The sequence below is a fragment of the Lolium rigidum genome, chromosome 6 (assembly GCF_022539505.1).
Source record: "Lolium rigidum isolate FL_2022 chromosome 6, APGP_CSIRO_Lrig_0.1, whole genome shotgun sequence".
In the NCBI taxonomy this organism is placed as follows: Eukaryota; Viridiplantae; Streptophyta; class Magnoliopsida; order Poales; family Poaceae; genus Lolium; species Lolium rigidum.
Window position 1 is genome coordinate 8,374,356 of NC_061513.1, and position 23,998 is coordinate 8,398,353.

Genomic DNA, 23,998 nt, shown 5'->3' on the forward strand with positions numbered 1-23,998 from the left:
CAACCAATTACACACTAAAAAATCATGTGCCTTCCCCTTTCCATCTCCAAAATGTTCACATAATTTTAGGAAGATGGAATATATCTCAGTTTCACATTAAAAACAAAATCTTAAAGAGAGTGAACATACCTTTTTTCTGTAATAAGAATAAAAAACAAAGAGTGCCATTTAGGTGCTAAAGAAAATAAAGTAAAATTATCACAGAGGTATCATTAGGATCGTGGAATGCACATATGTTGGTGCAAATTACTAGTGTTGTTGATATTTTTAATATTTCATGTGTGTCATCCCCATGGTGAATGTCAAATATCAACTTCTACCACATTCTAAAATATATAAAAATTAATACTTAAATTAAGCTCATTAAATCATTACTAATATATTACTATGAAACTGTGATGAAAAAATCTCAAACAATAAAAAATCTCATGTATTTGCACATTGTTTATGTAACAAAACCCCTCAACACTTATGTTGGTTATGGTGTCATATAGGATGAACCACCGGGAGAAAATGTGTGTACTCTCCAACAAAAAAAAGTTGTCACTCCTAACCATCATGTTCCAAAAAATCATGAAAATAAATAATATTCAATTTGCATGAAAACAAAAAAATAAATAATTATTGATCTCCAAAGCGTCACATCTCGCATTCACTTTTTTCATTGATTTTTATAAGTTCTCACATATATATAACCAATTTTTTAAATTATTACCCATATTTATTTTCATTTATTGGAGTTTAATTTCATTTTTATGGAGTTTTGTTCCATGGACTTAGCACGACGACGAGAGTTGAGTTCAAATCATTTTTGTAGAACTTAAGACCACTAGAGCTAAAACTAGTCAGTCATGCAATATGTTGGGTCTTGTCGACATAAATCCAATGAGTTAATGATAACCCGAATCAAAGTTCCATATACATATTTGATGACCAAAATACTAAACCCTATGAAAAAAACATCATGAGCACGTATATTCATAACATCTCGCATACCATTTGGATGCTATACCTCCTAATCTCTGCATCCGCGGAGCACATCCACGATATTATTGAAATTGATGCAATCCAGGCCAAATTCCAACAATAAGAGTACATGAAATATACAACAGTTGTAAAACCAAGACAAGATATGAAATAAAAATACACACATACTTCTAAGTCACCTTGTCCATGGCAAGGCCTTCGTAAAGGGTGAACGCACATGGCTAGGACATGGATTCCTTGTCGAGATGTAGCACATTCGGTAATTACACAAGTTAGGCCAGGCAACGGCTTTTCGCCACAGACATGAAGAGATATTCCATTCACCATCTTGAATGGGGATCTTCCTAGAGTTAGGAATCAAAGTTGACCCCATCGATATGGCAATGTGTTGTTGTCAGGTTTAGCCACCACACATGACATCTCCATGTCCATGACGTGCACGTGTTGGATGAACCTATTTTTTTAGTGGATTTAATATTTCCATTCAAAGCGGCTGCACGCGGTCGCTAGTGCCCCATATGAATACTACACCAGTAAGAAAAGTACTTAATGTTGGGTGAATAACATATTGAAGAAGTAAAATAGAACCAATGTACATCTTTTCATAGAAGAAGAGTTGGGCCAAAAAATTGTGGGAAATAAAACATCCTTGGAACAATGGAAACACGTTCATGCAAAACCTCGAGGCTAAAAATAATACTCTCTCTGTCATTTAATAAAAAAAGGTTAGCCACAGGAGTGTAAGCCCCGTTCTGTTAATCCAATCGGACTAAGTGAATAACTGTGAGATCAGCCAATTGACCCAGAGCCGGCCCCCTGAGTTGGGCTCCACACATGTCTCAGCCCCCCGCCGAAGCAGGGAGAGCCAGCTCATGGGCCGGTCCACGTTTCCGCGGGCGCATCGCTGCGCAAGAGGCTCGGGGACTTTCCAGGGCCGGTTAGGCCCGCTCACTTCATCCTGTGGCTTGTTGTCCCATTGCTCGCACCGCTGCCTTATAAACCGCGTCGAACTCTCTTCGCTTAGCGGTATGGGACTAATCTCAGCGACCTACAACTCCCCGTGGCCGTGGAGAACTGCTCTCCATCGGGCATATGGGCCGTGGCCGCTGACCGCCTCCAAGCCCACGCCGCCGATTGCTAGGGTTTCTCTCCCGCCCGCCATGGCGACCGCCGCAGCTGCCGCCGCCGCCACGCCACGCCGCCGGCGCGGGAAGGGCGGGAAGGGCCCCAACTCCGACCTCTCCCGCACCCTCACCGACTGCACCCGCCGCGGGGACGCCGCCGCCGCCATGGCCGCCTTCGACGCCGCCGTCTCCGGTCCTGACGCCGCCTCCGACCTCCGCCTCGCCGCGCACCAGTACAACCAGCTCCTCCACCTGCTCGCCTCCGCCGACCACGCCTCCTTCCCCGCCGCCCCACCCGCCGCCGCGGCGCGCCGCGTGTTCGCCCACATGCTGGAGGCCGGGGCGGCCCCCTCCGAGGCCACCATCACCTCGCTCGCCCGCGTCATATCCTCCAACCCCGACGCCGCCGACGAGGCCTTCCAGCTCGTCGTCACCATGCGGGACAAGTACGGCCTCGCGCCGCGCCTCCGGTCCTACAGCCCCGTGCTCTCCGCGTTCCGGCACGCCGGGGACTCTACCAAGGCCTACGCCGTCGAGGCCCACATGGCAGCCTCCGCCATCGCCCCCGAGGAGCCCGAGCTGGCCGCGCTCCTCGAGGTCAGCGCCAAGGCAGGGGACGCAGGCAAGGTGTACGAGTACATGCACAAGCTGCGGCGAGCCGTCGGCTGCGTGGCCAACGACACCGCCGAGGCGGTGGAGGGGTGGTTCCGGAGCGAGGAGGCGGCAGTGGCCGGTAAGGCCGAGTGGGACGCCCAGCAGGTCAAGGACGCCGTTGTGGCGAATGGTGGCGGGTGCCATCAGCTTGGGTGGCTTCGTAGTGGCCCGTGGATGGTGCGGCGGGTGAAGGTTGGGGCGGGTGGTGGCTGCGGTGGATGCGGATGCCGCCTGGCGTCGGTTGATATTGACATGGAGGAGACGCATACGTTTGCTGATTCTGTCTCCGGGTTGGCCCTTGAGAGGGAGACCAAAGCAAATTTCAGCCAGTTTCAGGTGTGTATCCTCTGTCCCTTGTGTTTGGCCTCCTAACCCAACTTGGAACATTGTATGTTTTGTTAAATTTAGGTTGTTAAATTTAGTTTACTGGCAATTGTGAGAATCAGAGATATGTGCTTGGTTTAATTTCGATTAGTAGCTGCCATTTGTGTGGTTGTTGACAACTAACCTGGGGAAATTAGACTGGGGAAAAGTTTGCCTCCCTGTTTTGAGCCGATAACTACTTGTGGTTACATACTGTGCAAGATTAAGTAGGCTTGTACAATTAGCTTCTTGATTGATTCGTTTATAGGAATTAAACTGATATTGTGTTAACACATTTTAGTTATCTTTAAAGACCTTGTGGTTGGTTGCCATATTATTGCTTGCTCAAGTAACTGGTCCTAAACCTGTAATCAGAGATAACTAAAGTATGGCATTCACCTGTGTAGGAACTAAGGTAGATGAAGGAAATGGACAATCGGATTATGTTTCGTACATTGAATTTATATCTGGTGCTTGTGTTTGATAATATATCCAATTGTATAAATTATAACACAGGTTTTCACCTGTCTAGGAACTAAAATATGGCATTCACCTGTCTAGGAACTAAGGTAGCTGAAGGAAATGCGATAATCGGATTATGTTTCATACTCCCTCCGTCCCATGAAGGTTGTCTGAGATTTGTCAAAATTTGTATGTATCTAGATGCTATTTACTGTCTAGATACATCTATTTTTTGGCAAAATCTCGGACAATCTTCATGGGACGGAGAGAGTATATTGAATTTTTATCTGGTGCTTGTGTTTGATAATATATCCAGTTGTATAAATTATAACATAGATTTTCGTCTTACAAACTGAAAATATGACTTCTGTAGGAGTGGTTGGAAGCGAATAAACAATATGAAGCTATAGTCGATGGTGCAAATATTGCGCTATATCAACAAAACTTTGCCGAAGGCGGTTTCAGTTTGGTTCAGGTCTGTGCATCATCCTACACTGAATTTTGACATGTTTCTCTCAATAATGAAGTAATCTGTACTAATTCATGTTCCATTTGTCATGATTAATATATAGAGCAGCTGGATGCTGTTGTAACAGAGCTACGAGATAGATATAATGGCAAATGGCCACTTGTCATACTACATAATAAACGTGTCGCCAAGCTTATGGAAAATTCAAATAATAGGCATCTGATTGAAACTTGGAGAGCAAATGGAGCACTGTACACATCTCCAAGTGGGTCAAACGATGACTGGTAATGTTCCTCACCTTGTCGGCTGGATTTCCCTTGCACTTGTTTTCTGTTGGTACTTTATTTTGAGATATTAATACAAATTCAGTTCACCTTATTCTAAGTTGGCAGTATCTTGTACCCTGTGGTTGGGCACAGATTGACCAATGTGTAATTAGGTTATACTCAGCATCTTACCCGTTGTTATGTCCCTTGTGTTTGTTAAATACAAGTGCAGTTCACCTTCTCCTGAGTTGGAAGTGTATCTCTAACCATGAGAGTGGATGGTTTGACTAATTTGTGTATTACATATGTAACTGTGCATAGATTGACTAATATGTGCAATTAGATTATATGTGAAATTCTCACCATCTTTACCCACTGTTACGTTTCGTAGGTTTGCTAAATATATGAGATGTAACTTTTCAGGTATTGGCTATATGCAGCCATTGGGTTGAACTGTTTGCTTGTGACTAACGATGAAATGAGAGATCACATATTTGAGCTCCTAGGATCATCATCATTTTTCTACAAGTGGAAGCAACGACATCGGGTGTGTACTGCAAAACTTTTGTATTATACAATCTACTCATATTCATACTTATTTGTTAGTGTGCTAATCTGATTGCAATTGCAGGTCAAGTACACTTTTAATAAAGGAAAGGCGGTGCTTATAATGCCACCCCCTTATTCTTCGGAGATTCAAGTAAGTAACCGAGTCTGAATTTTCTAGAGCTTACTATCTGCTGTTGCTGATGATCCTTCACTGTAGGAATCCGAGAAAGGATCTTGGCATGTGCCGATTGAGGACAAGTCTGGTGACGAGAGAGCTAGGACTTGGCTTTGTATTGATAGGTCAGGTCTCACCGAACGGCCTCATGAATCTCCCATTGCGAATGGAGTTGCCCAGGGTTTAACTCCATCTGAGGCATCTAATGGAGCTCGGCAGAGGCAACCTGAAGATCAGACTGCGCCGGTAACTGGCAAAAGAAAGGATAGAGATTGACTGTGCTGAAGCATACTGGATTTATGCGACATGCTTGTTTCTGCGTCCCACCTTAGTAGTTCAGGACTAGCGATGCAGTGTTAGTGCCATCCCTAGATGCCTGTTTGTGGGGCCAACAAGCATTGTAAACCATACCTGACTTGTGTGCAGTTGTGCACCAAGTTATCATTGAGGTTCATTGAGTTTTTGCAGCAAAGAACTGCATTGGTTCCTGGTCTGATTGTACAAAACTGGAAGTTAAACCTGGTTGTACCCAAAAAAAAATGGTGTGCTTTATTTTTTTTCCTATGCAATAAAATGCGAATTGTGTTCTGAGCAAGAACATTTGGCTATTGTTTTGTAGGGGTATTTAGTTCCTGAAACACGCAGAATGTAGATGTGATTCTCTTGTTTGCACTGTCATTTTGTGGCATGGCACTAGTTGGCTTTATAGCATCTGTTGGTTAATATCACGACCGAAGCAATATATTTTCAGGATTACCACTCTTAACTTCAATGACGCCCAGCAATCGGAAATTAGACAGATAAGTCATAAAACTAACATCTAAGGAGAATTTGCCAGTGCCAGAAATGTTTAAAAAACACAATTTGGAGGAATGAAGGATGTATCTGGGATTATCGTATGGAAAATGATTTTCAAGCCAGTACCCGTATACAAAAAAACTGATACTATCATAAACAGCTGCAGTATGATGTACACAGAGCTAAAGTACCAAACATTATTCAGCGGCTGAGCATTTAGCTCATAACGTCTAGAAGTCTACACTTAATTTCCTGTCGATGTCTGAGAACTTCTCGAAGAAAATTTTGAAGTGCTTGTATGTAGTGTCTATGTCTTCTTTGCCACACATTTCTCGAACGCTGCAAACCAAAGCATAGTGGTTATATATTTTGTGCTCAAGAGTACGAAGAACAATAATGGGTATAGAATCAAATCAAAGCAGACTGTGTATTGTCATCTGTCTACCATTTACAAACTCTCAGTAAAATATTGTGCACGTGGACTTAAAAGAGAAGTCATAGAACTAATCTTTCTAATAAAAGATAAAATCGTGCAGAGAAGTTGAGAAGGCAAGGCGTCATGATGAAGAATACTGCGACGGTTCTGCTCTGCCATGACATGACCCCTCGAAGGAAAAACATAGTGGTTTTGAAATTATCATTACCAAAACCAGGGGGACATGTGTTATCACCGGATTTTGGCCAAATCAGGAGATGGGCCGTAAGTGAAGATGGGCTTGAAGAGTATACACGTGGAGTATCTTTGAAGCGGCCTTGCGCAAAGAGTTTGGGCTTAATTGCCCGTGTATCTGTAATATAGTAGATCGCATCGTAGTTTAGATTAAAAGATAGAGTTTAACTCGTGCACGGTTAGGTGCACGACCAAATTAGAAAGTCCCTTGGACTATAAATATGTATCTAGGGTTATCGGAAAAGGAGGACAATCACGTTCACAACAAACACAAATCAGGCGCATCGCCACCCCTTCTTTCGAGGGTTTCTCCCGGGTAAGCACCATGCTGCCTAGATCGCATCTTGCGATCTAGGCAGCACAACGTTTATTCGTTTACCTTGTGTTGCTCGTACTGAAGCGTTGTTGATGGCGAGTAGCACTATTTATCGTAGATGTTTTGGGGCTTGCATAGATGCTTTTTTTGCGCATATCTGCTTAGCTGTGCCGTCCCTCAATATCTAGCTGCCCTTACACCTATCCAGGTGTAAGGGCAGCATCTTGCTTGTTCGTTACCTAGTAGATCCGATCTGTTATAGTTGCTCCTTGTTCTTAAAGGATTAGTTTAATATCCGTATGGTTAGGCCTTGCAAACGGGTTGAACGATCCGGTAGTGCGTTAGGTATGGTTTGTTAGTCCTAAGAGGGATGTTCCGGGAATTAACGTAATGTTGGTTTTTAGGCCTCTTTTAGGGTTAGTTTTCCATTATCTTTCGTGTCTATTAGGCTCAACTACGTGTAGGATGTTCCGATCATACGGTGAAAACCCTAAACTGTCGTAGATTGGTTTAGCTTTGTTGTGATCAAGCAGGATCCCCATGTCATTGAAAATCCAACGTGAACCATGGGGCGATCGGCTCTTTGAGCCGATCCGCAGGGCAACCTGAGAGCCAATAGGGCTCGTATTTAATGTTTACGTGTCTGCCATGCAGGGAACTAATCGAAGCAATCCACACCTTCCTGGCCGGGTATAGGTCGGGTGGCACGCCCTTGCAGCCGCCAGGTCGTGTGCCGGAGCATTTGCGGGACGACGTCGAGGGACCAGGGCCCGCTGCCGCCTTGGAAGCCTCCCGGCTCTTCGTGTTGCTTAACCACTACTCGCCGGTGGGCTTTGGCAGGCAACATTACCATGTATCCAGCCACACCGCATGCTTTCGCCCGTGGTGGAAGATATCTTCCCTCATGTTCGCGCATACCAAAACAGACATACTCATTCTACTTGGTTCAGGTTGCTGGTGTTGCCCTATATAAGGATGTGATAGGAGGCTATGTTACCTTTGCAAGCGTGCATTTGGTTGATGGACCAATATGTATGGATTGATACCATCCATATTTTTTGGATGGTATCATTATATGTTTGGTCTTGAGGATCTGAGGTGAATGTGATGAGCTGTGTTAGCTTACGGTGGTTAACAACAAATACTTATAATAGATGTTTAATTCTATTTAGTATGCATTTTGCCATATAAAATATCACCAACAATGCCACGAAGGACACCCTCATGGCCGTTAGGAACCCGATCTAGCCTGGTGCTGCTATATATCAGCCTAGTCAAGGTGGTTGCGGCTGCTCCATGGAGAGTGTCGTTGGAAAGCCACCATGGCGAACTCTCATATTTATGGACTCATGCATCGATTCACTGAAGAACTCTCATATTTATGCACTCATGCGTCTATCCATTGAAGCTCACCGGCGACGGAGATATATTGATGTGGAGCTCGCCGTCTCGCGGCATGTTGGTTTCGAGGATTCTAACTAGATCAGATGCAATTGCTATTGAAAATGTAATAGAAGATTTATTTAATTGGTAAGATTTGAAGTCTTTTACCAGATTGATGATGCATGCGAGAAAACCGAAACAAGATGGTCCAGCGATGGTACTAATCATTTGAACAGAGTGACAGTAGAAGAAAAAAAAAGTGTAGCCACAGGAGTGTAAGCCCCGTTCTGTTAATTCAAACGGATTAAGTGAATAACTGTGAGATCAGCCAATTGACCCAGAGTCGGCCCCCTATAACTGGGCTCCACACTCGTCTCAGCCCCCCGCCGAAGCAGGGAGAGCTAGCTCATGGGCCGGTCCTATTTAGAGGGCCTAGTCTAGCGTGGACTGTGTCGCATTACAAAGCTCCCCTACCACTCAAGACCAAGATCTTCATTTGCCAGCTCCTTGGGGGTCGCCTACCCCCAAGGGTTGAGGTGGCTAAATGGCATGGGCCGGGGACTGGTTATGTCCATTATATGGGGTATCTGAGTTGGTAACCCACATAATGTTCACTTGTTCATGAGGCTTTGGGTCCCGAGTGGCTAGCCCAGGAGCTGGACGAGTTTTTGGAGAACCGGGTGAATAACATCGGCAAGAAGAGACGTCTCTTCTGGTTGATGTTTGCTGCCAGGTAATGAACTCTTTGAATTGTTCATAATAAGATGGTTATTGAAAAGGTTTTTTTTCGGCATGCCACGGACTAAATCTTCAAATTCCTCGCCTTATTGTAGTTGTGCTACCCGCCTACCCGTTGTTTAGGCAGCGGTACCGGGAGCGTCTGGATGTCATGCTTCGACACCTCCTGGAGGCGGCACATCGTCTCTCCCCTCCGTCCAGTCGCTGACCGGCACCTATTCGTCCTGGGGCACCGCGCTTGTTTTTTGGGTTTCGTGTTGGGCTTGTTGTGTGCTAGGCCCCAGCAAGCCTTTCTTTTTTATTTGTTCTTGTGACAGGAGACTTGGTCTCGTAGTCCGTACAGTTGTGATTGATTTATTTACAAAGTAGAAGGAAAGCCAGAAATCATAGAACAAATTAAAGTGAGTAGCACGAATGAAACTCATCCATTAATTAAGGACGGTCGATCGAACGAAGGACAAGCGTGTGGCGGTTACATGCTCCGACGATCATAGAACAACCAACTCGCTCACTGTTCTCAGTTGTCAGTTTGTCACTGACGGGGCTAATTAAACTAGGAGTAGGTATAGATGATGAAATGCAGACCTAGCTAGAACACGCATCGGAATTGCTTCACACACGATAATTCACGTCCGATCCTTGTACGACACTTCCTCCATCTAGTGCTAGTTACTTCTAAGCTATAAATCTAGCCCAAACCCACAACGGGAGCCCATCAAAATATGTCCGACTCCACCACTTCCCCCTCTTCAGAGTGAGTGTAGAATAACTAGCAGTCTGTCACTCACATTAGCGTATCTCCAACGGCCTGGCGTAAGTGAACACGGAGCGACCATTTTTAACCACGCAGTCTGTCGTAATATGCGTTTGCATCTAGACTCAGCAGCCCGACGTATAGTGGACGGCATGCCTGCTGAAACATCTTTGCCTCCAGCTGCTCGGCCTGGCGGATGTACGCGGCCGTCTGTTCCTCCGCGAACGCCTCAGTTGCGTGGATGGCGGTAAGGTCCGAATCATACGGGTAGGCGCAGCAGGCCATCTCAACAAGGCGAGCCCAGGTGCGGTCGTGCTCGACCATGGATGATTTCTATGGTTAGTGGGTTCAGTTGTGCCTTCTCGTCCGCCGGCGTCGACCATATATTGTCACGGCGGGGCGGGAAACACCGACCGTGCGCCAGTCGCTTCCCACGCGCGCAAAATGACATCGAAACGCGCCAATTTATTGGCCGTGCACGGGACCGCCGCCCCCACGAGGGAAGCGGTTATCGCCAGCGGCAAGCCTCAATGGGGCCTTGACACTGTTAGGGTAAAAATTGCGTCGGCCCTGCTCCATCTCTAAATTTCATGTCGAGCCAGCAAAATTGCGAGCTCCACTTGTCCCTACAAGCTGCATCCAGGCAGCTAGCGCAATCTGATTTATGCCACCGACGAGCATAGTCGCTGAAAACATCCCCACTGGCGGCCCCCAAATAGGCGCTGCCAACTGCGCCGTCACTCGATTATGGGGGACGCCATCACGCCTTCCTCCGTTTGGGCAATACAAATAGTAAACTAGCGGCGGTGTGAACTGTTGCAAGCGCTCGCCATCGGCGCCGCTTCCGCCGGCCTCGTAGTTGTGCGCTATGGATTCGAGATAGCTGTGGCTAGGGTTGGGCGGAGACGGTGGTGTCGACGGGGGTTTTAAATTAGCCACACCGGCCATTACACGTCTTTAAAAACGCAACCGACACCATGTCTCGCTGACTAACGGGCCCGCAGACGTTTTCCTACGTGGCTCGAGGCGCCGACGCGCCCATTCGAAACCCCGCGCGGTGGAACCGGCACGAGGCTGCCAGCAATTTTATTGGGCTCAAAACGGTGCCAGCGCTTTATTAGACGCGCCGGTGTGACTTCAATTTTGCCGCTAGCCCCCATATCGGTGTTGGGGTGCTATTTGACTCGCGGGTGGAGATGCTCTGATCTCCCTTGCTACAGTCTCAAGCTCAATCCCTGAGCCTGATGTCGGTAGCCTATCTAATCAATCTCACGTAGAGCTCACCTTGGTGCTATTTCTACACGAGTTGGTTGCTACCGCTAGTCCGCTACTAGAACACTCCGCCCAAGCAGCAAAGAGATAAGGCAAAGTGTCATCGCAAAAAAGATAAATAAGGCAAAGTAAAAAAATAATGATTATTTGCCAGGTTGGGCCTACCAGAAAGAGAGAGCTGGGCCGATACTTGGACCCAAACCCAAAATCATGTTTACCTCCCGTTGCCTCGCGAGTAGCAGTGCAGCCACATAGGATCGTACGATTATCGGACGATGTTTGTCGTATGTATAGCAGGACTCAACACGCATAGATGCAACGATCATGCAAGTTACAGCTCGTTGGTGATCTTGACAGAGCCGCCGGGGAGCAGCTCGCCCATGTGCCGAGTGAGCAGCTCGATGGCCGCGGCGCGGGCCTCCTCCTTGGCGCGGACGTCGGCAGCCGTATTCTCCGGCATCCTGCTGATGGCCTTGAAGATGGGCCGCAGCGGCGCCATCGCCCCGTTCACTGTGGCCACTGCCTGCTTGAGCGCCCCGGGGTCGGTGGTGTCCGGGTTGTAGCCGGAGAACACCTTGACGGCCTCTTTCATGGCCTCCTGCCGCTGCTGCAGGTTGTCGCTGTCATCGTCATCCCACCCGGTGGTGGCTGCTCCTCCGCCGTGCTGGTGCTGGCCGGTGCTCGCGGCGGCGAGGAGAACCAGGGCGAGGAGGATGAGCAGGGACTTGGTCATGGCGTCTCTGTCCGGACGGCGCCTCCCCGCGGGAGCCTTGGCCACGGCGAGTTGGATTAGATGGATCGGTGCATCTCTTAAGCAGCGAAACTGAGCATACAGTATATATATGGTGCTGCGGCAGTGGCACACATCAATCGCGTTGCGAAACTACCGCTCGGTCGCTGGATGCTTGGTGTAAACGTAAGCGGCGTGAATACGTACTTTTGGCAGTGAAAAGAGTGTGACTCGTGCCCGTCGATGGCAATCTGGGCGACCGCACAGGGCCCCCTAGTCGATCCGAGCGGGCCAGCACGCGGCTGCGCTAGGCGGAAAAGACTCGCTAGCGCGCGCCGGAGTGCTGTATCGGCTGAAGCACATCCTGAATGGGCCGGCCTATTAGTTTCTTCGGTCTATACATCCGTACTATAAAAAAATTCTTTCATGCCATAACAACAAACTACCTGTATCGGTTACACCTCCTTCACTCCCGGCAGAGACCGTAGTTTAAATCGCGGTATCTACATGGATGCATACACAAAGTTTTGAACTTAAATAAGTTTCGAAACCGGGCAAAAAATTAATCGGAGCAAATTCCAAAACCGAACAAAAATTTGAAGTCTGCTTCAGTTTAAAATTTGCTCTAATTTGAAGAAATATGTTCAAAAACGGGGAAAAAAAGCAGAAAAAACAAAACAGAAAAAACAAAAGGAAAAAAGCGAAAAGCAATGAAAAACCGACCGAACCCAAAGAAGAACCGAAGAAAAAACAAAAAAAAAAGAACAAACCAAACGACATGGGCCGCAACCCGCTCACCCCCGCACGCGGGCGGGCGTTAATCCGCCCCACTGCTGGGCGGGAAATAGGTTTTACCCGTTCTACCGATCCGCGGCGGATTCCAGTCATGTACTTAGGGCTTATCCAATTACATCTCTCAAAGCGATCTTTAAAAGCGTCGGATTCATCGATGGGTGACGCCGCCGCCTGGTGCCACATCTGGGGCGCATCGGTTTCCAGCACATCTTGGGACGTAGTTTACAAGAAGCGGTTCGGCCCCGACGACGGCACATCCTGGGTCGATAGAGGCCCGTGGTCTGCCCGATATGGCTGCTCCGTCGCCGATGTCGATGCCGATGCCGACGCCGACGCCGACTGCAAAGGCCTCGCCGAAGAAATCGGGGGTTGACGGGGACGCCACTCCCGGTACGTACGCGCTCGTCGAACAACTCCATGGACCTGCGGTGGTCGCAGCGGCACACACGGCCAACGCGGCCTTCTGCTGTGAAACCTACGCTGTAGCCTTCCTCCCTTGCTCCACCACCCGACCGCTCCACCGTCGACAACTTGCGCCGCAAGCAGTCTGTCTGCCAACGATCTTCGGTTCACGACTTCGGCTTCACATTCGGCTCCGACGCCTTCCGCGGCCTCGCGAAGGGCGCCTTCGGCCCCTTCTTTGCTGCCTCCTTGCTCGGTGGCTTGGTGGCCGATTTCTTGGCCAGTTTTTTGGGGCTACCGGCGCCATGACTGGGAGAGAGTAGCGGCAGCGGGAGGGAGAGAGTAGCGGCGGCGGGAGGGAGAAATGAATCAGCGGGAGGGATAATTGAAATCTTTTGGCAGGGTAGAGAAATATGCAGCCGGCGGCGGGAGGGCGGGATGTGGCAGGATACTAATTAAATTTCCTTCATGTCTCAATGACACGTCGGGTCCGCCACTCGCGGCTCATTTCCGCGTCTGTCCGGCGCGCCCGCAGCGTCTCATGTGGAACGAGGATAACCTCGAGACGCAGGACATCGTATTGAGCCACACAGAACGGAAAGAGTCTTTGAAAACATGACGGGGCCAATTAAATGTCCGACGCACGCTCAAAAAAAATTAGAGGGCGTTTTTAAAGGACGCAACTAGATGCTCTCGGTTCCGTTCCAACCGGCCGATCCTCTTCTCTTAAATAATCTCTCCCATCTAACTCAGATCGATCTCGTTCCATTCCTGCCGCGAGGCGCCATCGCTTGTTTGTCGAGCAGTTCCGTGTGCCCCAATTCCATTGCTCAACCGGCCTGTCCAAATCGTCCTACAGGCTGCCTCACGGTTCCAGACCAAATCAGCAGAGAGGATGCCTCACGGTTCCAGACCAAATCAGCACACATGCTCCAACTCCTGACCTCATACAGTCAGACTCAAGACCGATCAAGCTTTCAGGTGCGTAGTAGCGCTATTAACGTATGTTATTGTTGACAACTGTGAAGTTAAATCCATCTAGTATTTGGAAACTGAAATCATTCACATTAATCTTTTTCGTTTATTTACAGGAAAAATCACGGGGAATGATTCTGGTGCTGCAAAGCGTAATAAGAAAAGAAGACTAGATGCAGCGGCTCTGTCTCAAAGGGGTGCTCTTCAAACATGTATTCTAAGGGATTCTCAAGTTAATTCTAAAAATCAAGCTCCACATGATAATATTGATGATGATACAGTATAGGTTGAGGCTCCCTTTGAAGACGCTCATATTGTTGATGATGTTGTTATTGGCGATCAAAGTAATCATCCAAATATTAACAATGATCCTAATATTGGCGATGAAGGTAATGATCCTAATGTTGCCGAGATATCAATAATTCTTCTCATCCTAACATATTTGATCCAAAAACTTTGGATGGACTTGATAAAAGAATGATTGATATTTTGGTGCAAAAGGGTCCTAAAAGAGACTTGTCTATTGAGCATGGTCCTAGAGACAAATTCTCCAGAAGGTTTTCTGCAGTATTATACAATAGAGTTCTCTCTAATGGAGAAAAATGTGATAGAGGATGGCTTGTATATAGAAAAGAACTTGACAAAGTATTTTGTTTCTGCTGCAAATTATTTAAAAAGAGGCATGTGAGAGACCAGTTAGCAAATGATGGTTTCAATAATTGGACTCATCTTAGCGAGAGACTTAGAGAGCATGAAACTAGTAGAGAGCATGTCACAAATATGACTTGATGGCATGGCTTGCGTCTCAGGTTTGATAAGAATCAAACAATTGATAAGGTTGCTCAGAGAGAACTTGAAAAGGAAAAGGAGCATTGGAGAAAAGTTTTGTTCATGATTCTTTTGACTCGGTGATATTATATCCAAGTTGCAACACACGACTAGATCATGAGGATAGAATCGAACGGAACGAGTTGAATAGCATTGTCAGTAACGAGATCGAACTAGGTATGAGGATACCGATGATCAAGTCTTGAACAAGTGTCGGTATCAAAGTAACAAAGGGAATGAGATACGATGTAATGGTTCAAACGACGATCGCATCTTCGTAGAATACACGGGGGTCACTATTGTTCTCCAAAACACCATGGTGAGCATTGATCGGAGAGTGTCTCGGTCATGTCTGCATCATTATCGAACCGTAGGAAAACACACTTAAGGGTTCAACGAAACTTAAGATTGTTTTGAATTCATAAACACCGGAGAATAGAGAAGAGAGAATCAGAAAGAATTTCGGGAGAATCCGAAGAGGTTCGGAGTGACACGAGAGGTGTCTCGGATCATTCATCATCGGGAGTTGAATAATATGTATTATGTATTAACTGAATGAATTAATATTAAATATATATTAATTTAAAAATAAAAAGGTGCAGCTCACCTTAATGGGCCTCTCCCGGAGAGAGGCCCACTAAGTGGCCAGCCGCCCCCCTAAGGGATTTGGGGGGAGGGAGGGCGGCTAGGGTTTGGATAAAGGGCGCGCATGGGACTTGTTGGGATCATTCGGCCACCCCTTGCCTCCTTTAGTCCTACATGGCTTAGCCTAAGACTCCACCCCTCCCCTTCCCCCAATATACAGTTGAGGGATTTGGAGGAGAAGAGCACACAATGAGAATTAGGATTTTGGGAGAAAAGTGGACCCGTTTGGGCGCCTCCTCTCCTCTTACCTTCTAGCTCCCTACCTTTCTCTTGTTCTCTCTCCACCCGTGGTTCCTCGGAGAGCTACGCACGAAGGGAGTACTCCACCCGCTACGCGGGAGCGCTGCCGGGATTCGAATCCAGAAGATCTTCCGCACGGAAAAACATAGCTAGGCAGGCTCCCAGTAGAAGGATAACAATGGTCAAGTTTACACAACTCTTCTTGGAGTGTAAACAATATAACAAGCGAGTACTCTAACAAGCATAAAAAACAATTTGAAAGACCTCTAGCATGCAATTAGATATTTTGTTGGAGAGTGTAGTTCTTTTTAGATATTTTGGATCTATCATTATGATAGGAATTCTTCAAAATTTTAATGAATGACAAACGCTATAAATATCTCCATACATTGATGTGGTAAGAGTGACTCTTGCAAATTAAGAACAAATTGACCAAGTTCTCGAAATATTCTTCCTAAAATGATTTTGTTAATTTTCATGTGTGGTGTTTTAGTTGAGTAATATGCCAACATAGTAGATGAATTCTTTTAAAAATATTAATGTAGACAATATAAAATAGACACCATGGAACATTTTACAACCAATTACACACTAAAAAATCATGTGCCTTCCCCTTTCCATCTCCAAAATGTTCACATAATTTTAGGAAGAGGGAATATATCTCAGTTTCACATAAAACAAAATCTTAAAGAGAGTGAACATACCTCTTTTCCGTAATAAGAATAAAAAACAAAGAGTGCCATTTAGGTTCTAAAGAAAATAAAGTAAAATTATCACAGAGGTATCGTTAGGATCGTGGAATGCACATGTGTTGGTGCAAATTACTAGTGTTGTTGATATTTTTTATATTTCATGTGTGTCATCCCCATGGTGAATGTCAAATATAAACTTCTACCACATTCTAAATATATAAAAATTAATACTTAAATTAATCTCATTAAATCATTACTAATATATTACTATGAAACTGTGATGAAAAATTCTCGGACAATAAAAACTCTCATGTATTTGCACATTGTTTATGTAACAAAATCCCTCAACACTTATGTTGGTTATGGTGTCATATAGGATGAACCACCGGGAGAAAATGTGTGTACTCTCCAACAACAAAAAAAGTTGTCACCCCTAACCATCATGTTCCAAAAAATATCATGAAAATAAATAATATTCAATTTGCATGAAAACAACAAAATAAATAATTATTGATTTGCAAAGCGTCACATCTCGCATTCACTTTGTTCATTGATTTTTATAAGTTCTCACATATATATAACCAATTTTTAAATTATTACCCATATTTATTTTCATTTATTTGAGTTTAATTTCATTTTTATGGAGTTTTGTTCCATGGACTTAGCACGACGACGAGAGCTGAGTTCAAATCATTTTTTGTAGAACTTAAGACCACCAGAGGTAAAACTAGTCAGTCATGCAATATGTTGGGTCTTGTCGACATAAATCCAATGAGTTAATGCTAACCCGGATCGAAGTTCCATATACATATTTGATGACCAAAATACTAAACCCTATGAAAGAAACATCATGACCACATATAATCATAACATCTCACATACCATTTGGATGCTATACCTCCCAATCTATGCATCCGCGGAGCATATCAACGATATTATTGAAACTGATGCAATCCAGGCCAAATCCCAACAACAAGAGTACATGAAATATACAACAGTTGTAAAACTAAGACAAGACATGAAATAAAAATACACACCTACTTCTAAGTCACCTTGTCCATGGAAACGCCTTCGTAAAGGGTGAACGCACATGGCTAGGACGTGGATTCCTCGTCGAGATGCAACATGTCCGGTAATTACACAATTTAGGCCAGGCAACGGATTTTCGCCACAGGCATGAAGAGATATTCCATTCACCATCTTGAATGGGGATCTTCCTAGAGTTAGGAATCAAATTTGACCCCATCAATATGGCAATGTGTTGTCGTCGGGTTTAGCCACCACACATGACATCTCCATGGCCACGATTGTCCATGATGTGCATGTGTTGGATGAATTGTGGGAAATAAAACATCGTTGGAACAATGGAAACACTTTCAAGCAAAACCTCGAGGCCAAGAACCAAGTTTTCCATTTTATAGATGCTAGATAATGATAGAATGCTATATTTGGAGCATTTTACTAGATTAGTACTTTGCGGTGAATGATCTCAAAATAAGGTTGCGGTGAATGTAGGCAGATGATAAAACATGGGAGAATATAAAAAATAATACTCTCTATGTCATCTAATAAAAAAAGGGTTGCCACAGGAGTGTAAGCCCCGTTCTGTTAATCCAATCGGACTAAGTGAATAACTGTGAGATCAGCCAATTGACCCAGAGCCGGCCCCCTGAGTTGGGCTCCACACATGTCTCAGCCCCCCGCCGAAGCAGGGAGAGCCAGCTCATGGGCCGGTCCACGTTTCCGCGGGCGCATCGCTGCGCAAGAGGCTCGGGGACTTTCCAGGGCCGGTTAGGCCCGCTCACTTCATCCTGTGGCTTGTTATTCCCGTGCTCGCAGCGCTGCCTTATAAACCGCGTCGAACTCTCTTCGCTTAGCGGTATGGGACTAATCTCAGCGACCGCCAGCCGCTACAACTCCCCGTGGCCGTGGAGAACTGCTCTACATCAGGCATATGGGCCGCTGACAGCCTCCAAGCCCACGCTGCCGATTGCTAGGGTTTCTCTCCCGCCCGCCATGGCGACCGCCGCAGCTGCCGCCGCCGCCGCCGCCACGCCGCGCCGCCGGCGCGGGAAGGGTGGGAAGGGCCCCAACTCCGACCTCTCCCGCACCCTCACCGACTGCACCCGCCGCGGGGACGCCGCCGCCGCCATGGCCGCCTTCGACGCCGCCGTCTCCGGTCCCGACGCCGCCTCCGACCTCCGCCTCGCCGCGCACCAGTACAACCAGCTCCTCCACCTGCTCGCCTCCGCCGACCGCGCCTCCTTCCCCGCCGCCGCGGCGCGCCGCGTGTTCGCCCACATGCTGGAAGCCGGGGCGCCGCCATCCGAGGCCACCATCACCTCGCTCGCCCGCGCCGTCGCCCCCTCCGACCCCGACGAGGCCTTCCAGCTCGTCGCCACCATGCACTCAACCTACGGCCTCGCGCCGCGCCTCCGCTCCTACAGCCCCATACTCTCCGCGTTCCGCCACACCGGGGCCTCTACCAAGGCCTACGCCGTCGAGGCCCACATGGCGGCCTCCGCCATCGCCCCCGAGGAGCCCGAGCTCGCCGCGCTCCTCGAGGTCAGCGCCAAGGCAGGGGACGCAGACAAGGTGTACGAGTACATGCACAAGCTGCGGCGAGCCGTCGGCTGCGTCACCAACGACACCGCCGAGGCGCTGGAGGGGTGGTTCCGGAGCGAGGAGGCGGCGATGGCCGGTAAGGCCGAGTGGGACGCCCGGCAGGTCAAGGACGCCGTTGCGGCGAACGGTGGCGGGTGCCATCAGCTTGGGTGGCTTTGTAGTGGCCCGTGGATGGTGCGGCGGGTGAAGGTTGGGGCGGACGGTGGCTGCGGCGGATGCGGATGCCGCCTGGCGTCTGTTGATATTGACATGGAGGAGACGCATAGGTTTGCTGGTTCTGTCTCCGGGTTGGCCCTTGAGAGGGAGACCAAAGCAAATTTCAGCCAGTTTCAGGTGTGTATCCCCTGTTCCTTGTGTTTGTCCTCCTAACAAAATTTGGTGCATCGTACGTTTTGTTAAATTTAGGGAGTTATAATTGAGTTTACTGACAACAATCACAATTGTGAGAGCACATACGTGCTTGGTTTAATTTCAATTAGTAGCTGCCATTTGCGTGATTATTGAGAACTAACCTGGGGAAATTAGACCGGAGACAAGTTTGCCTCCCTGTTTTGTGCCGATAACTACTTGTGGTTACATACTGTGCAAGATTAAGTAGGCTTGTACAATTAGCTTCTTGATTGATTCGTTTTTAGGAATTGAACTGATGTTGTCTTAACACATTTTAGTCATCCTTAAAGACCTTGTGGTTGGTTGCCATGTCCCATGTCTTCACAATTATTGCTTGCTCAAGTAACTGGTCCTAAATCTGTAGTTGGGCTCGTTGGAGTCCTTTGTATTTCAGTTTGCTCCTCGTAGCTGTAACTAGTTGATACCCCGCACGTTGCCGCGGGCATTGGGGATGATTTTCTGTAAAGAATAGATATTGCTATTTATTTGGCATTGGTTTGCATTGTCTATTAAGTCTTGGTTGTGAACTGGGTATCTCTTCTTAAACACATAATTGAAGCGGATTTTTAAAAGTAGAACTGGTTTTTGATCTGAAGATTCTCTACAGTCTCAGTATGTCGAGTACCATCATCTCTTTCTCTTGTCCTTTCTTCTTTCTGGTTCACTTTCAGTTCTCAAGAGCACTAAGTACAAAGAAAAATGAAAACTGATGCGAGAAGAACTGTTGTTCGATATGGAAGGGGCGTGATTGAGGTACCTATTCTTCATGCTCCCACCATCTGTAAAGTCTGAAATAAGATGCAGAAACATGGATACTCAAATGCAGATAGAGATACCTTGCAGTAAAGATTTGATATATATGGTCAGCTATAATCAGTAGCTCACTTACATCCATCGTAGAAATTTCCTGTACCTGTGGGTAAATAGTACTAATATGTTATTTTCCAATACTGTGTATGGCCGGTACCTTGTACGACACACTGCAGGTACAAATTGAACCCTGAATGGGAACACCTTGTGCGTGTATGTTTTAACTTTCTAATCTGAACTTCTGAACACACAGTAAGATAAGCTGGCCAATAGTGAAAACTAAGTATTCAAGATAAGGGAGGTTTGGGGAGCATACCATAGCAATGGGAATGATAGCTGAAGCATTCGGAAGGGGATACCACCTTCCAAAAGTTGAAGGGGGTTGGACGCGTACTTGTTGTTTGAGATAAACCATCATGGAGGTGATCCCAGACGCTGGATAATGGAAAACTGCACAGGCTTCCTTGACATACAAATAGAGGTGCATTTTCATTGTAAATAAATTCATAATAATACTAATACTAAACTAATAGTTTCCAATGCCTTGCATATTGGCATACAGTACCTTGTACGTCATGTTGTCACTCGGCGTAAAATAGAAGCCTGCACGGGGTGCCCCCTGTGTGTGGGTATGTTGAAATGTTTAAATGAGTTCTGTTAATTAGTCCTGCAAATCGAAGTAAGATGACTCTCTGTCTCTTAAGCACTTGCTTTGATCTGAACTTTTCAAGACAATAATATAAGCTGACCAAAAAGTTAATCAAAACTAATAAATCGAGATATGGGGGGGCTGAGGAACCATACCGTCAGAATGATTCAGATCATGGGTGGACAATAAAATATTTCCAATTACAAATTTGTCCTCTTGGATATACTGCGATAATTTGCAATCAGTCTGTCGCTGTTGGAAAAAAAAAAGATGAACCATATGGAAGGAAATATGACATCTGCTCTCTTGGATATACTGCGATGTCTGTTGCTGTTGAGATAAAGGGAAGAACCATACGGAAGGAAATATGACATTCGCCCGTTTAGATATACTGCCACAATTTGAAATCAGTCGCTCGTTGTTGGAAAAAAAAATCATCCGGAAGGAAATATGACAGGACCATAGAATCGGAGTACAAAGGTAAAGAGAGAGGTGATTAGCTGCTGTTTGGAACCTGATGACGACGCCAATACGCATGCACATGATGAACTGAAGGCAGCCGGCCGCTCGGCTAACTACCGATTCCGGCGCTATCTGTACTCGATGAAATAACACTGCAGAAGCTCGCTCAACAATTTGCAACCAGGCCGCCTGGTGTTGGATGGTGCCACCGAGGGAAGCGTCCACTTTGAGGGAGGAGGCAGCGCATGGCCAGCCCGGGTACCTGAGCATGATTGGGGAGAGTCGGAAGTGGAGACGAAACCAAGGACTGTCGGTTGAAGTGGATATAGGCTGTTACGTGTAACTCGTATAGTCGCTTCATTTTCCTCTTTATATCTCCCATCTGGGGCATCGCTTCCCCTTCTGTTAGTAGCTGATGGTGCATGGGCTTGTCAGGCCTTACGGGTGGACAGGATTTGTGGCTTGTGCTGAGACAATTTGGAACGCTAGATCAAAATCGGATGAACAAAAATTATAGAAGTGATGTGGCTGCATGAGGATGAAGCTTGCAAACATTAAATGCATTTTAGTGGGGATGAACTTTATAGATATTATAGATGGTGTGGTTCACTCCCTGGCACAATATGGTCTACATGCCGACATAGATTGTATTGGCTGGGAGGGTGAGGCACCAGATTTTGTATCTGTTATGGTTGCCAGCGATGATGCTGCGCATTCTGGTTAATGGAAGATCCATTTCCATGTCAACAAAAAAAAGTATGGCATTCACCTGTCTAGGAACTAAGGTAGCTGAAGAAAATGCAACAATCGGATTATGTTTCATATATTGAATTTATATCTGGTGCTTGTATTTGATAGTATATCCAATTGTATAAATTATAACATTGATTCTCTTCTTCCAAACTGAAAAATATGACTTCTGTAGGAGTGGTTGGAAGCGAATAAACAATATGAAGCTATAGTCGATGGCGCAAATATTGCGCTATATCAACAAAACTTTGCCGAAGGCGGTTTCAGTTTGGTTCAGGTATGTGCATTATCCTACACTGAATTTTGACATGCTTCTCTCACCAATGAAGTAATCTGTACTAATTCATGTTCCATTTGTCATGATTAATATAGAGCAGCTGGATGCTGTTGTAACAGAGCTACGAGATAGATATAATGGCAAGTGGCCACTTGTCATACTACATAATAAACGCGTCGCCAAGCTTATGGAAAATTCAAATAATAGGCATCTGATTGAGACATGGAGAGCAAATGGAGCACTTTACACGTCTCCAAGTGGGTCAAATGATGACTGGTAATGTTCCTCACCTTGTCGACTGGATAAGCACTTGTTTCCTGTTGGTACTTTATTTTGAGATATTAATATAAATTCAGTCCACCTTATTCAGAGTTGCCAGTAACTTGTACTCTGTAGTTGGGCACAGATTGACTAATGTGCAATTAGGTTATACTCACCATCTTACCTGCTGTTATGTCCCTTGTGTTTGCTAAATACAAGTGCAGTTCACCTTCCTCTGAGTTGGAAGTGTATCTCTAACCATGAGAGCGCATGGTTTGACTAATTTGTGTATTTCATATGTAACTGTGCATAGACTGACTAATATGTGTAATTAGATTATATATGAAATTCTCACCATCTTACCCACTGTTACGTTTCTTAGGTTTGCTAAATATATGAGATGTAACTTTTCAGGTATTGGCTATATGCAGCCATTGGATTGAACTGTTTGCTTGTGACTAACGATGAAATGAGAGATCACATATTTGAGCTCCTAGGATCATCATCTTTTTTCTACAAGTGGAAGCAACGACATCGGGTGTGTACTGCAAAACTTTCGTATTAGACAATCCACTCGAGTTCCTACTTATATATGTTAGTGTGCTAATCTGATTGCAATGGCAGGTCAAGTACACTTTTAATAAAGGAAAGGCTGTGCTTATAATGCCACCCCCTTATTCTTCGGAGATTCAAGTAAGTAACCAAGTCTGAATTATCTAGAGCTTACTATCTGCTGTGGCTGATGGTCCTTCACTATAGGAATCCGAGACAGGATCTTGGCATGTGCCGATTGAGGACAAGTCTGGTGATGAGAGAGCTAGGACTTGGCTTTGTATTGATAGGTCAGGTCTCACCAAACGACCTCATGGATCTCCTATTGCGAATGGAGTTGCCCAGGGTTTAACTCCATCTGAGGCATCTAATGGAGCTGGGCAGAGGCAACCTGAAGATCAGGCTGCGCCAGTAACTGGCAAAAGAAAGGATAGAGATTGACGGTGCAATGAAGCATACCGGATTTCTGTGACGTGCTTGTTTCTGCGTCCCACCTTAGTAGTTCAGGACGAGCGATGCATTGTTAGTGCCATCCCTAGATGCCTGTTTGTGGGGCCAACAAGCATTGTAAACCATACCTGACTTGTGTGCAGTTGTGCACCAAGTTATCATTGAGGTTTTGCAGCAAAGAACTGCATTGGTTCCTGGTCTTATTGTACAACACTGGAAGTTAAACCTGGTTATAACCCCAAAAAAGATGGTGTGCCTTTTTTTCTTCCTAGGCAATAAAATCCGAGTTCTGTTCTGAGCAAGAACATTTGGCTATTGTTTTGTAGGGGAATTTAGTTCCTGAAATATGCAGAATGTAGATGTGATTTTCTTGTTTGCACTGTCATTTTGTGGCATGGCACTAGTGGGCTTGAATGTAGATGTGATTTTCTTGTTTGCACTGTCATTTTGTGGCATGGCACTAGTGGGCTTTATAGCATCTGTTG

At 46.0% G+C, this 23,998-nt stretch overlaps 2 protein-coding genes across 2 annotated transcripts; both read left to right on the forward strand.

Moving 5' to 3' along the window:
- Positions 1–2,051: 2,051 nt before the first annotated feature.
- Positions 2,052–23,815, forward strand: LOC124659218 (proteinaceous RNase P 2-like). Its single transcript, XM_047197149.1, has 7 exons — positions 2,052–3,101; positions 3,964–4,065; positions 4,168–4,343; positions 4,749–4,872; positions 4,957–5,025; positions 5,092–5,498; positions 23,680–23,815. Exons 1-6 carry the CDS (start codon positions 2,148–2,150, stop codon positions 5,323–5,325), a joined length of 1,659 nt encoding a protein of 552 aa, XP_047053105.1. The 5' UTR covers positions 2,052–2,147; the 3' UTR covers positions 5,326–5,498; positions 23,680–23,815.
- On the forward strand, positions 18,265–23,776 carry LOC124659220 (proteinaceous RNase P 2-like). Its single transcript, XM_047197151.1, has 6 exons — positions 18,265–19,245; positions 22,149–22,250; positions 22,351–22,526; positions 22,926–23,049; positions 23,136–23,204; positions 23,271–23,776. Exons 1-6 carry the CDS (start codon positions 18,304–18,306, stop codon positions 23,502–23,504), a joined length of 1,647 nt encoding a protein of 548 aa, XP_047053107.1. The 5' UTR covers positions 18,265–18,303; the 3' UTR covers positions 23,505–23,776.
- Positions 23,816–23,998: the final 183 nt, after the last annotated feature.